This window comes from Bufo bufo, chromosome 2, assembly GCF_905171765.1.
Source record: "Bufo bufo chromosome 2, aBufBuf1.1, whole genome shotgun sequence".
In the NCBI taxonomy this organism is placed as follows: domain Eukaryota; kingdom Metazoa; phylum Chordata; class Amphibia; order Anura; family Bufonidae; genus Bufo; species Bufo bufo.
In genome coordinates this window covers 372,496,229-372,510,985 of record NC_053390.1, presented here as the reverse complement: position 1 = coordinate 372,510,985, position 14,757 = coordinate 372,496,229, and the positions used below count along the sequence as shown (strand labels likewise).

The window sequence follows — 14,757 nt, the reverse complement described above, 5'->3', positions numbered from 1 at the left end:
CGCCAGCATCACCACACCCCGCTCGGAAAGAGGTGAGGGCAATGTAGAAATGCCACCTGCAGCAAATTTTGGTCTGTGACTTTTTTAAGCCATAAAAACTGTGACCACAGGGGAAACACGTGAGGCTCACGGTGGGCCAATGGGTGCAATAGTTCATGTACTCACGGTTAGCAGATGCCTCCCTGGGCTGGCGTACAGTGGATGGGAAGATATCACGAAATCCTCCGGGGCACTCTCGGTTACAGGGAACACCAGCCAGATGGGAGTTGAGGTGCCCTTGAAGAATCAATAGTCTCTGGACAGTTGGTAAAGTTCATCAATGGAAAGCGTTTGTATAGCACAAATAATAATAAGTTCACTGGTAATCCTATTATCAGGTAGTGCCAGTTGTCAATGGAGGGATTCTTCTAATTCTGATACTTTACAGGCAAGGATCCTGGTGGTAATCCCAAATTCACTCTATAGCACTCTAGTACTAAAGTATGCTGATATATATAGTTACTATGAGCTATCCTTTCAGGGCGATCTCCCTTGTGGCAGGAAAACACCTCTGCTTCATTATTTGCAGGATACTCATATAAATACGTTTTTCCACTATGACCCGGAACGCTTGTGTAGTGGATAAGGACAATTCTGCGCACTAATTTTCTCTTTGTGTCCTGGCACTCGGAAAGTTGCTTTTAGGCACTTGTGCTAATGAGGTCCATGAGCTAAGTTTAGCTGTTACCCTCACTAGGCTCTCTGCATCTTTGTACATAGACTAAGTGTCTGGTGCTTGGTTGCTGTGGTAGTCTTCTCCAGGCTTAATCAGGGCCCAGAGGAAAGGAAAACAGCTACATGATGACTTTAGCCTGTTTCTCTCCTCCATGAACTTTCTTCTCCTCCTCTCACACTCCAAATTCAACTAACTAACTTCCTGTCTAGACACATCCAAGCTATATGTATTATGTGGTGCCACCACCACCTAGGGGCAAGTGGGTGTAATGACATTGCCAGTCTGATAAAAGGAAATACCATACAATGTAAATACATACATATATATTCAGATGTTTAAAGTATCCCATTTACACACATATGTGGGACGCTGAAAAAGTTGTCAAACTTTATATTTAAATAATGATTAAAGGGGTTATCGAAGAAGGTCACCGCTGCTTTCTATGACTGGCTGCAGCAGTCACGTGTCCCTTCTGTTGACAGAAGTTGTTTTCAGCACTGCAGGGAGAGGAACAGCTGGTCCAGGAGAGACCGAACCCAGCAGCAGGGACTAGGTAAGTAGGTAAGTATGATCACCATTGCAGGTCGGCCACTCTGGGGGGTCTTTTATAGCCCCGTTAAGCTTTATTAAAATTAAACCACAAAGCTCATTTAGGCATTTTAGTTAACTGGACAGTTTCAATAATGACATCAGAAAGGATATTTTGTAATCCCTTTACCGCATTTTCTGATGCCACAGTATCTCTCAGCACCTGCAGCCCTGCAATGTCACAACTGCAACTTACAGAGGATCTGTACTCATCAGACTATGCTACTTAATGTAGGGGCAGTAGTCTAAGGGGATAGGGGCCAGACTGCCATTACAAAGCAGCCCTAGCAAACAAACCCTACCAGCCCGCATATGATATTGCATAAATATAATGGTGCACAATGCATGCTGCTGTAAAAGTTTTATTACTTGGTCATGCCCTGATATAAACCATAAATGGAAAAAATAAAATAAAAGTGGAACGTGCCAAATCACATGTGCAACATGCCGCCCCCCAGGTCCAATCGTGTCCAAGATTTTGGGAATGCCGAGATTTGTGTGTCACAGTGCTCCTACCTGGATATCGTTGCTCCCCAGGGTTAGGCTCTGCAGCAATAAAGGAGAGAGAGTGATAGTTGGTGGAGTAAGAGTCCAGACTTGGTAAAAGTTCAACAGCTTTACTTGAATAAACTGGCATCCAGACAATATTTGGTCTTTCCCTTGGCTCCAGCAGGTTTTGGGGTAAACTTCCAGGCAAACTAGGATACCTCGCTTTATTGTTCTCTGCTTTGCTAGACTCCGGCTTTTTTTTTTTTTTTGCATCACCATGTTCTGACCCCATATCTTTTTATATTTAAGTCTATGGAGCTGTGTGAAGGCTGTACCCTGAGTACCCTGAAAGCAACAATTTAACTAGATTTATATAGTGCCAATGACAGCATATTTCCAGATTATTTCTCTGTTAATAAAGATATTGAATTGTTTTATGACAAATATTTTTCTCTTAGTGTAGTACTGTTCGTGATTGCCAATAGTGTTTTATGCTCCTTAGACTTAAGATGTAATGTGATACCTGCTGAGATGAACATCTGCATTGCTCTTTGTGTGTTTTGATCATGTGTATCTGTTCAATTATGCTCATCCTCAGATGATTTATATGTTTAAGAGCACATAATTATGGTTGTTTTTTCCAGTAAAGTCTTCTTCTCATGGCTGAATGGAGGGTCATTGGTGTACCAATTAAAATACACCCTCAGGCACTTGAGGAAGCTTTGGCTTGTAAACACTTCAGTTGTGCTTCTCACCTTAGCTTCACTTTTTAAGATTAAAGTCTGTCTTGCCACTTGCGTCTTTATGTGTGTTTATGGAAAAGGCAGATGGTAAGTTCTTGTAGAGCAGTGAGGCACAGAAATTGCTTATTCAAATGTTGGACCACAGTAGATGAATAAAAGTAATTCTTTTTCTAAACTGAAGTATTGAGTATTGTCAATCAACAGTAAAAGCCATTCATATAACATGTAAAGTGATGCTTAGAGATAAGTGATGATGCAGTACACCAGTAATGGTTTGTTCCTAATGTTATGCTATGTTTATGTAAACCCAGCCTGACCTGGTATGGTTGGCAGGGACAGGGTCAACCACCCTATTCCTCCCTCTTACCAGGAGTGGGGTTGTCGGACTTCCAGCCTGGAGGGGGCGTTCTAGTCTAGTGAGTAAAGGGGAAGGAAGCAAGTCCTTGTGCTCCTACTCCTTAGGCCTCATGATCCATATAATATCAGTTCAATCTAAGGGTTAGTACTTCTGCTATAGAAAGAACAAGAAAGAGAAAGAAAGACAAACACTTGGAATCTGCATGGCTAAAGTATAGGAGTCAGCAAGGTAACCTGCGATTACAGCTATACAGACTTTTCTGCTTATGATGGACTACAGTTAAGACACCTATCACACTTAACCACGATCAGCACAGACATGCCTCTAAAACCTGCATCCTGCAGTGGACTCTACAGCACAAACTCTTGTACAATTTATCAATCAAATCACATTTTCTAAATTAACAAAATGCTTAAAGGGGTTTTCCGAGATTTTCGCCACCTGGGACCCCTGACGATCAGCTGTTTGAAAAGGCACTGGCACTTTTGTGAGTGGCACTGCCTTCTCTCTGCTTTTCCTAGGCCAGTTACGACACGTTCATGTGTCATGTGGCCTAGAGTAGCTCAACCCCATTCAAGTGAATAGGGTTAAGCGCCATACCAAGCACAGCCGCTATACAATGTATGGCACTGTGCTTGGTAAACTGTGAGAAGGCTGCGGTGCTTGGTGCCTTCTCAGTGTCAGACCCCCACTGATCAGATACTGATGACCTATCCAGAGAATAAGTCATCAGTATCATAATCTCGGAACACCCCTTTAATTTCTGACACATCACATAAAACTTTGGACAGCCAATCACCTATTCCTAATCTGATTAATGCCAAACATTCTCAAAATATTAATCCCTAAGTATTGGAAGGAAAATACAAACCCCTTTATCAAAGAATAGATAATGGAAACCAACACAATATGCATCAAACATATAACTATATGCATATCTTCTATAGTTGGAACTTTTATTATTATCATTACTATTATTATTTGATAAAATTATATGTCCATGTACACACCCTACTTTTCAGCATGTAGATTAAATACTTTTGTCCTGATTTTAAAATATGGCTAAAGGGGTTATCTCATGATTGATGTAAAAAATGAAAATCAGACACCATATAGTACATGACAATACCTTTCTAACAGGGCTAGAATCATCCCCGTACCTAACATGGATTTAGAGTAAAGTCCATGGATTGCTCCAATTGTTCTGCTAGGTTTATTTCAACCTGCCAGCTCAGGGGGTGTGTCCTTTATCAAGGGGCATGTCCCCTCTGCTGCAGCTTGTGGCAGTTGAAGGATTAAACTGAGCATGTGCGTCTACACCAGTGAGGTGGACAGAGTAATTAGAAAAAGAGCAAACAGCATGTGGCCCTATACATATACATTTCATTTGATAACTCAGTTGCTATACAATTTTTTTTAATTACATGCAATTACAAATATTCAGGTTTTGCTTTGAAAACTGTAGAGTATTTTTCATTGGACAACCCCTTTAAGAGAAACCTATTTTCCTGGTATAAATTTGGAAATACAATGCACCCATCTCTCTTTCTTTTCCCTTCTGTACCTTTATCCTTATTGAAAATATAAATAACTTACAAAATATTAGGTCCTTCAAGCTTTGCATTAGTTTTTTCTTTTCATACCCTAGAAACCTGTATTTCTCTTTCTCTGCTGTTTTTAATGATCTCACACTTCATTTCCTTCTTTTATTCCCTTATTTTGTAGGATTAGAGAATAAAAGAAGCACATTAATGTCTGGCGTTGTCAGGATTCTTCAGCAACTTTTATTAAAGCACCGCAACTTCCTGAAAGAGCTTGTTGTTGTCAAGATTTTGGACGAAGGGGGGCAGCTCTTCATGTTCAACAGATGATTGAAGAATAGCCACTGCCTGAGGGTGTGTAAAATAATCCTGAAAAGGGAACAGACTCGAGCTGAAGACCATAGATATTAGGATATATGTCAGGATAGATAAAGATGAATCTCTTTTGGGGATGTCGCATGTATCCATCACTTGCTTTTATAGTAGTGACTTTGAGGTTCGTAAGCTCTTCCTTTATCAAAGTCAATAATGGGATCACAGTGATGAAAGGACAGGTTGGCTACCTATCAGAAAATGACCTACAGTTCTTCAGCCCCAAGGAGAAAGATGCCTGCAAACTGGAAATTGTTGTTAATGAACCGATTACCCAGAGAGTTGGAAAGTTATCTCCGCAGGTAAGACCAATAAAAATTATTTCTTTTTAATTGGAAAACATGAGTACACTGTTACAACTTAAAAAAGGGTTAATGCAAGTATTACTTAGTCTATAACATATTGCTATGGAAATCAAATTGTTATATAGAAGCAACATGATAGATCAATAGAGACATACAGGTGAAACTCGAAAAATTAAAATATCGTGCAAAAGTTAATTTTTTTCAGTTATGCAAATTAACCTCCTCAGGACCGCCGCACTCAGGATTGCGTCCTGGTGGCAGCCCTGTTATTCCTCCTGGACGCGCCGGCGCGTCCTCTCGCGAGACGCGATATTTCGGGCAGAGCCGGCCCGCACATGCGCAGTGCGGGCCGGGAATCGTTACATCAGAAGTTCGTCACCAGCCTGCCAGCCAATGATCATCGCTGGCAGGTTGGTGACTTTTAAAAAATCGAATCAGAAGCCATTTAACACCTTATATTTATAAATATAAGGTGTTAAATGGCTTCTGTGCTCCTCTGCTGGTCCTTTTTGTCGGTTGGTCCCAGCAGAGGAGCACACATCACTGTGAGTACACACCAAACACTACACTTAGCCCCAGATCACCCCCCATCACCCCAATTAACCCCTTGATCACCCCTGTCAATCACTAGTGAAAGGGAAAAAAGTGATCAGTGTAAACTGTCACTTTTTTTTTTCACTAGTATTGACGGTTAGGTTTTAGGTTAGTTTAGGCCCCTTTGTTAGGTAGTTAGCGTCGGTTAGCGCCCAGCCCACCGCACCGCAGTCACTGATTCGCTGATTAGCGTATCACTAATCAGCATTGGTACTTTTATAGTATCTGTAAGTGATCAGAACTGATCACAGTCAGATCTATAATAGTATTAGTGTCACCTTAGCTCGCCCTCCACCCAAAACGCAGTGTTTGCCCGATCAGGCCTGATCGGTCGCCCACACGTGCGTTCACCCACACCCGCCCAGCCGCAGTGCCAAAATTTTTTTATTTTTTGATCACTGCACAATCACATTACAAGCGCTGCGGCGATAAAAAAAATCAGTTTTGATATTTTTTATCAATCGCAGAGGCTTCCGGTACTTCGCTAGCCTCCCATTTGTAAGACAGGCTTGCTTTTTTTCTTGGGTAGTCTCAGGGAATACCACCTAAATTTAGTTGACCAAATGGCAAACAAGGGGTATTCTTCTGAAGAGTCCTACAGGATTCTGACCCAATCGGATGAGGAATGGGAACCCTCATCTGACGAATCCAGCGGGTCAGAATACGAACCTGTAGAAAGCAGTGGCAGTCTGACCCAAAGTTCGGACGATGAGGTTGAGGTCCCTGATACCACCAGGCGTACCCGGCCCCGTGTTGCTAGACCACAGGTTGCGCAGGATCGAGCTTCAAGGGCAGCAGAGTGGGGCTGGCGCTGTCGGATTACGTGGTGAGGCATACACCAGCAGCGCAGCCCATCCTGGACCTAGTACCAGCACTGCTGTACAACATGGTGAAGTGGCGAGCACCAGAAGGGCAGTTGAAGCTGGTACGGTGGCACGTGCATTAGTTCCCCCGTCGCAGCCACCGCACAGACAGGCCCGTAGAGCCCCTAGAGTCCCTGAGGTGAAGGCAAACCCTGATTGGCAGCCCCCAACTTCAGCCGCACCATTAGTTCCCCCTTTCACCGCCCAGTCTGGAGTTCGGGTTGAGACGGCTCAGATCGGATCGGCACTGGGGTTTTTTGAGCTGTTCTTGACTGCGGAGCTCTTGGACTTAGTCGTGGCAGAAACAAATCGGTATGCCACTCAATTTATAGCCGCCAACCCGGGAAGCTTTTATGCCCAGTCTTTCCGGTGGAAACCCGTCCAAGTTTCCGAATTTAAAACTTTTCTGGGCCTTCTCCTCAACATGGGCCTGACAAAAAAGCATGAATTGCGGTCATATTGGTCCACGAACCCAATTCATCACATGCCCATGTTCTCTGCTGCTATGTCCAGGACACGATTTGAGACCATCCTGCGTTTCCTGCACTTTAGTGACAACAGCACCTCTCGTCCCAGAGGCCACCCAGCTTTTGACCGGCTCCACAAAATTCGGCCCCTCATAGACCACTTTAACACCAAATTTGCAGATTTGTATACCCCTGAGCAAAACATCTGCATAGACGAGTCCCTTATACATTTTACCGGGCGCCTTGGCTTCAAACAATACATCCCAAGCAAGCGCGCCCGGTATGGGGTCAAATTGTATAAGCTCTGTGAAAGGGCCACAGGCTATACGCACAAATTTCGAGTCTATGAGGGTAAAGATCAGACCCTGGAGCCGGTCGGTTGCCCTGACTACCTGGGGAGCAGTGGGAAGACAGTCTGGGACTTGGTGTCACCCTTATTTGGCAAGGGGTACCATCTTTATGTGGACAATTTTTATACAAGTGTGCCCCTCTTCAGGCATTTGTTTTTAGAACAGATTGGCTGCTGTGGCACCGTGCGACCTAGTCGCCGGGGCTTCCCCCAATGGCTCGTTACCACCCGTCTTGCAAAGGGGGAGAGGGCTGCCTTGTGTAACGAAGAACTGCTCGCGGTGAAATGGAGAGACAAGCGTGACGTTTACATGCTCTCCTCCATTCACGCAGACACGACAATCTAAATAGAATGAGCAACCCGTGTCATTGAAAAGCCCCTCTCGGTCCACGACTATAATTTGCTCATGGGAGGGGTGGACTTCAATGACCAGATGTTGGCTCCTTATTTACTTTCCCGCAGGACCAGACGCTGGTATAAGAAGGTGTCTGTATATTTAATTCAATTGGCGATGTACAATAGTTTTGTTCTCTATAGTAAGGCTGGGAGAACAAGATCCTTCCTCAAATTTCAGGAAGAGATCATCGAGAACCTCCTGTATCCAGGATGTTCCGTGGCCGCAACCACCAGTGTAGTGAGACGTCTACACGAGCGACATTTCCCCAGTGTCGTTTCTGGGACCTCAAACCAACCGCCACCCCGAAAAAAATGTTGTGTCTGTAGCAGGAGTGGAATAAGGTGGAATAAGGCGTGACACCCGCTATTTCTGTCCTGACTGCCCTGACCACCCTGCCCTATGCTTAGGGGAGTGTTTCCGGAAGTACCACACACAGGTACACTTATCATAGGGATTGCGTTACACAGGACAGGCACACAGGGCTCTTAGGGCCCTTTCACTCACAGATGCTGCAAACCTCTCCTTTCACCTGGGACAAAGTGCATAATGTACTTCGCCACATCTCTGGGCGATTTGCGCAAAAAGTTTTTAAAAGTTAATGTTATGTTTTTTTTGGCAGAGATTTTTTCATCCACATTGATCGATGCGAATGAAGAAATCTGTGCCGTTCATTACCCGTATGCTCAATATAAGGAGAATAGCAGAAACTCCTAATGCTGGCCATACATGTAATAATTGCGGAGACCCTCAAATGCCAGGGCAGTACAAACACCCCACAAATGACCCCATTTTGGAAAGAAGACACCCCAAGGTATTCGCTGAGGGCCATATTGAGTCCATGAAAGATTAAACTTTTTGTCCCAAGTTAGCGGAAAGGGAGACTTTGTGAGAAAAAAATAAATAAATCAGATTCCGCTGGAAGTTTTTATTTTTTGTCACAAGTTAGTGGAATATGAGACTTTGTAAGAAAAAAATAAATAAATCATCATTTTCCGCTAACTTGTGACAAAAAATAAAAACTTATATGAACTCACTATGCCCATCAGCAAATACCTTAGGGTGTCTACTTTCCGAAATGGGGTCATTTGTGGGGTGTTTCTACTGTCTGGCTATTGTAGAAGCTAAGGAAACATGACAGATGCTCAGAAAGTCAGAGCTGCTTCAAAATGCGGAAATTCACATTTTTGTACCATAGTTTGTAAACGCTATAACTTTTGCGCAAACCAATAAATATACACTTATTGCATTTTTTTAAAATCAAAGACATGTAGAACAATAAATTTAGAGAAAAATTTATATAGAAATGTAGTTTTATTTGAAAAATTTTACAACTGAAAGTGAAAAATGTCATTTTTTTGCAAAAATTTCAGTCAATTTCGATTAATAACAAAAAAAGTAAAAATGTCAGCAGCAATGAAATACCACCAAATGAAAGCTCTATTAGTGAGAAGAAAAGGAGGTAAAATTCATTTGGGTGGTAAGTTGTATGATCGAGCAATAAACCGTGAAAGTAGTGTAGTGCAGAATTGTAAAAAGTGTTCTGGTCTTTAACCCCTTAAGGACACAGCCTTTTTACACCTTAGGACCAGGCCATTTTTTGAAAATCTGACCAGAGTCCCTTTAAGTGCTGATAACTTTAAAACGGTTTGACTTATCCTGGCCGTTCTGAGATTGTTTTTTCGTCACATATTGTACTTCATGACACTGGTAAAATGGAGTAAAAAAAAAAATTTTTTTTGCACCAAAAAATACCTAATTTAACAAAAATTTCAAAAAAATTTGCAAATTTCAAAGTTTCAGTTTCTCTACTTCTGTAATACATAGTAATACCCCCAAAAATTGTGATGACTTTACATTCCCCATATGTCTACTTCATGTTTGAATTGTTTTGGGAATGATATTTTATTTTTTGGGGATGTTATAAGGCTTAGAAGTTTAGAAGCAAATCTTGAAATTTTTCCGAAATTTACAAAAACTCAATTTCTAGGGACCAGTTCAGGTCTCAAGTCACTTTGCGAGGCTTACATTATAGAAACCACCCAAAAATGACCCCATCTAAGAAACTACACCCCTCAAGGTATTCAAAACTGATTTTGCATACGTTGTTAACCCTTTAGGTGTTGCACAAGAGTTATTGGCAAATAGGGAGGAAATTTGAGAATTTCATTTTTTTGTCTAATTTTTCATTTTACCCATTTTTTCCACTAACAAACCAAGGGTTAACAGCCAAACAAGACTGTATCTTTATTGCCCTGACTCTGCCATTTACAGAAACACCCAATATGTGGCCGTAAACTACTGTACGGCCACACAGCGGGGCGTAGAGTGAAAGGTGCGCCGTTTGGTTTTTGGAAGGCTGATTTTTATGGACTGGTTTATTTACACCATGTCCCATTTGAAGCCCCCTGATGCACCCCTAGAGGAAAAACTCCCTAAAAGTGACCCCATCTAAGAAACTACACCCCTCAAGGTATTCAAAACTGATTTTACATACGTCGTTAACCCTTTAGGTGTTGCACAAGAGTTATTGGCAAATGGCGATGAAATTTGAGAATTTCATTTTTTTGCCTAATTTTCCATTTTAACCCATTTTTTCCACTAACAAAGCAAGGGTTAACAGCCAAACAAGACTGTATCTTTATTGCCCTGACTCTGCTGTTTACAGAAACACCCCATATGTGGCCGTAAACTACTGTACGGGCACACAGCGGGGCGTAGAGTGAAAGGTGCGCCGTTTGGTTTTTGGAGGGCTGATTTTGCTGGACTGTTTTTTTGGCACCATGTCCCATTTGAAGCCCCCCTGATGCACCCCTAGATTATAAACTCCATAAAAGTGACCCCATCTAAGAAACTACACCCCTCAAGGTATTCAAAACTGATTTTACAAACTTTGTTAACCCTTTAGGTGTTGCACAAGATTTAATGGAAAATAGAGATACAATTTCAAAATTTCACTTTTTTGGCAGATTTTCCATTTTAATATTTTTTTTCCAGTTACAAAGCAAGGGTTAACAGCCAAACAAAACTCATTATTTATGGCCCTAATTCTGTAGTTTACAGAAACACCCCATATGTGGTCGTAAACAGCTGTACGGGCACACGGCAGGGCGCAGAAGGAAAGGAACACCATATGGTTTTTGGAAGGCATATTTTGCTGGACTGGTTTTTTTGACACCATGTCCCATTTGAAGCCCCCCTGATGCACCCCTAGAGTAGAAACTCCAAAAAAGTGACCCCATTTTAGAAACTACGGGATAGGGTGGCAGTTTTGTTGGTACTAGTTTAGGGTACATATGATTTTTGGTTGCTCTATATTACACTTTTTGTGCGGCAAGGTAACAAGAAATAGCTTTTTTGGCACCGTTTTTTTTTTTGTTATTTACAACATTCATCTGACAGGTTAGATCATGTGGTAATTTTATAGGGCAGGTTGTCACGGACGCGGCGATACCTAATATGTATACAATTTTTTTTATTTATGTAAGTTTTACACAATGATTTCATTTTTAAAACCAAAAAAATGTTTTAGTGTCTCCATAGTCTAAGAGCCATAGTTTTTTCAGTTTTTGGGCGATTATCTTAAGTAGGGTCTCATTTTTTGCGGGATGAGATGACGGTTTGATTGGCATCTATTTTGGGGTGCATATGACTTTTTGATTGCTTGCTATTACACTTTTTGTGACGTAAGATGACAAAAAATGGCTTTTTTTACACAGTTTTTATTTTTATTTTTTTACGGTGGTCATCTGAGGGGTTAGATCATGTGATATTTTTATAGAGCCGGGCGATACGGACGCGGCGATACCTAATATGTATACTTTTTTTTTATTTATGTAAGTTTTACACAATGATTTCATTTTTGAAACAAAAAAAATCATGTTTTAGTGTTTCCATAGTCTAAGAGCCATAGTTTTTTCAGTTTTTGGGCGATTATCTTGGGTAGGGTATGATTTTTGCGGGATGAGATGACGGTTTGATTGTTACAATTTTGGCGTACATGCGACTTTTTTGATCACTTTTATTACCTTTTTTGGGAAGTAAGGTGGGCAAAATTTCAATTTCATCATAGTTTTTTATTTTTTATTTTTATGGTGTTCATCGTTCGGGTAAAGTAACATGACCGTTTTATAGATCAGGTCGTTACGGACGCGGCGATACCAAACATGTGTAGGGAATTTATTTTTTTTCATTTTTTATCAGTGATAAATGTGTTTTTTGATTTTTACTTTTTTTTCACTTTTATTCACTTTTTTTTGACCCAGACCCACTTGGTTCTTGAAGATCCAGTGGGTCTGATGTCTGTATAATACAGTACAGTACAATATATATTGTTCTGTACTGTATTTTACTTACACTGAACAGATCTATGCCTTTCAGCACAGATCTGTTCAGCACCATGGACAGCAGGACGCCTGAGAGGCGTCCTGTTGCCATGGGAACCTTCCCCGTCTGCTCAGTACTGCTCAGAACTTCGCAGACGGGGAAGGGTAAGGAGGGGATCTCTCGGGGGGCTCTCTGGGGGCTCTCTCCCTCCCCATCGGGGGGCTGCAAAGGCACAGCAGCCCCCCGATGGGAGAGGGAGGGAGCTCCCTGCGCTGTTAACCTTTTCCATACAGCGGTCCGTACGGACCGCTGTATGGAAAGGGTTAAACGGCTGACATCGCATCGCAGATGTCAGCCGTTTATACCAGGGTGCCAGCAATGTGCTGGCACCCTGGTATCCCCACTAGACACCAACGATTATACAAGGGGAGGCGGGCGGGGGATCGCGATCCCGCCTGCCGCACCGCCCGCCTCCCGCACCGCCCACACCGCCCGCAACCCTCCCCCTGCACCTCCCGCCACCATAAAAATCATTCGGGGGTGCAGGGGGGGGGTGAATAAAACTTTTTTTTTGGCATATAAAGTTTCTGATCCCCGCGGTCAGGGACTGCGGGGACCAGAAACTTCAGAAATCGCAGCAAACCGCAGGTCTGAATTGACCTGCGGTTTGCCGCGATCGCCGACATGGGGGGGTCACGGGACCCCCCCGCGCATTTAGCCTAGGTGCCTGCTCAATGATTTGAGCAGGCACCGGGTTCCGATCACTGCCAGCCGCACGGCAGTGATCGAAAATACACAGGGCGTACATGTACGCCCTGTGTCCTTAAGTACCAGGGCACAAGGGCGTACCTGTACGCCCTATGTCCTTAAGAGGTTAAGGGTGTTTAAGCTAGGGGAGCTGAGGTGGTTAAAAGGAATTGCATGAATGCAGCTTAAAATTAGAATTTTCTGAAAAGGTTTAATATTCTAGGCTCAAAGTGTCACACTCTAGTCAGCTAATTAATCCATATCCCCTGAGCAAAGGGTACCTCAAAATTGTGACTTTGGGGGTTTCATAAGCTATAAGCCATAATCATCCAAATTATAACAAATAAAGGTTTGAAATATCTCGCTTTGCATGTAATGAGTCTATCTCATATGTTAGTTTCACCTTTTAAGTTGCATTACTGAAATAAATGAACTTTGCACGATATTCAAATTTTTGGAGTTTCACCTGTATAATAAGTGCACCATCTAGTTGAAAAAGGCTTTATTGGCAAAATAATTTTTTAGCATTGCCATAACGTGATTGATGGGTTGGACTATATGTATAAGGGGTGTGTAAGAGATGAGTCCAGGAGCATTTTTAGTATTTAGAAGGACACAGCCTTTTTACACCTTAGGACCAGGCCATTTTTTGAAAATCTGACCAGAGTCCCTTTAAGTGCTGATAACTTTAAAACGGTTTGACTTATCCTGGCCGTTCTGAGATTGTTTTTTCGTCACATATTGTATTTCATGACACTGGTAAAATGGAGTAAAAAAAAAAATTTTTTTTGCACCAAAAAATACCTAATTTAACAAAAATTTCAAAAAAATTTGCAAATTTCAAAGTTTCAGTTTCTCTACTTCTGTAATACATAGTAATACCCCCAAAAATTGTGATGACTTTACATTCCCCATATGTCTACTTCATGTTTGAATTGTTTTGGGAATGATATTTTATTTTTTGGGGATGTTATAAGGCTTAGAAGTTTAGAAGCAAATCTTGAAATTTTTCCGAAATTTACAAAAACTCAATTTCTAGGGACCAGTTCAGGTCTCAAGTCACTTTGCGAGGCTTACATTATAGAAACCACCCAAAAATGACCCCATCTAAGAAACTACACCCCTCAAGGTATTCAAAACTGATTTTGCATACGTTGTTAACCCTTTAGGTGTTGCACAAGAGTTATTGGCAAATAGGGAGGAAATTTGAGAATTTCATTTTTTTGTCTAATTTTTCATTTTACCCATTTTTTCCACTAACAAACCAAGGGTTAACAGCCAAACAAGACTGTATCTTTATTGCCCTGACTCTGCCATTTACAGAAACACCCAATATGTGGCCGTAAACTACTGTACGGCCACACAGCGGGGCGTAGAGTGAAAGGTGCGCCGTTTGGTTTTTGGAAGGCTGATTTTTATGGACTGGTTTATTTACACCATGTCCCATTTGAAGCCCCCTGATGCACCCCTAGAGGAAAAACTCCCTAAAAGTGACCCCATCTAAGAAACTACACCCCTCAAGGTATTCAAAACTGATTTTACATACGTCGTTAACCCTTTAGGTGTTGCACAAGAGTTATTGGCAAATGGCGATGAAATTTGAGAATTTCATTTTTTTGCCTAATTTTCCATTTTAACCCATTTTTTCCACTAACAAAGCAAGGGTTAACAGCCAAACAAGACTGTATCTTTATTGCCCTGACTCTGCTGTTTACAGAAACACCCCATATGTGGCCGTAAACTACTGTACGGGCACACAGCGGGGCGTAGAGTGAAAGGTGCGCCGTTTGGTTTTTGGAGGGCTGATTTTGCTGGACTGTTTTTTTGGCACCATGTCCCATTTGAAGCCCCCCTGATGCACCCCTAGATTATAAACTCCATAAAAGTGACCCCATCTAAGAAACTA

General features: G+C 42.0%; 1 protein-coding gene across 1 annotated transcript in view; it reads left to right on the top strand.

Annotated features, from left to right (window-relative positions):
• Nucleotides 1-14,757, top strand: part of FREM1 (FRAS1 related extracellular matrix 1) — a 244,676-nt gene that overhangs the window by 27,836 nt on the left and 202,083 nt on the right. Inside the window, 1 exon segment of the mRNA XM_040417167.1 lies at nucleotides 4,619-5,108. Coding sequence (XP_040273101.1) covers nucleotides 4,869-5,108 — 240 coding nt within the window. The 5' untranslated portion in view covers nucleotides 4,619-4,868.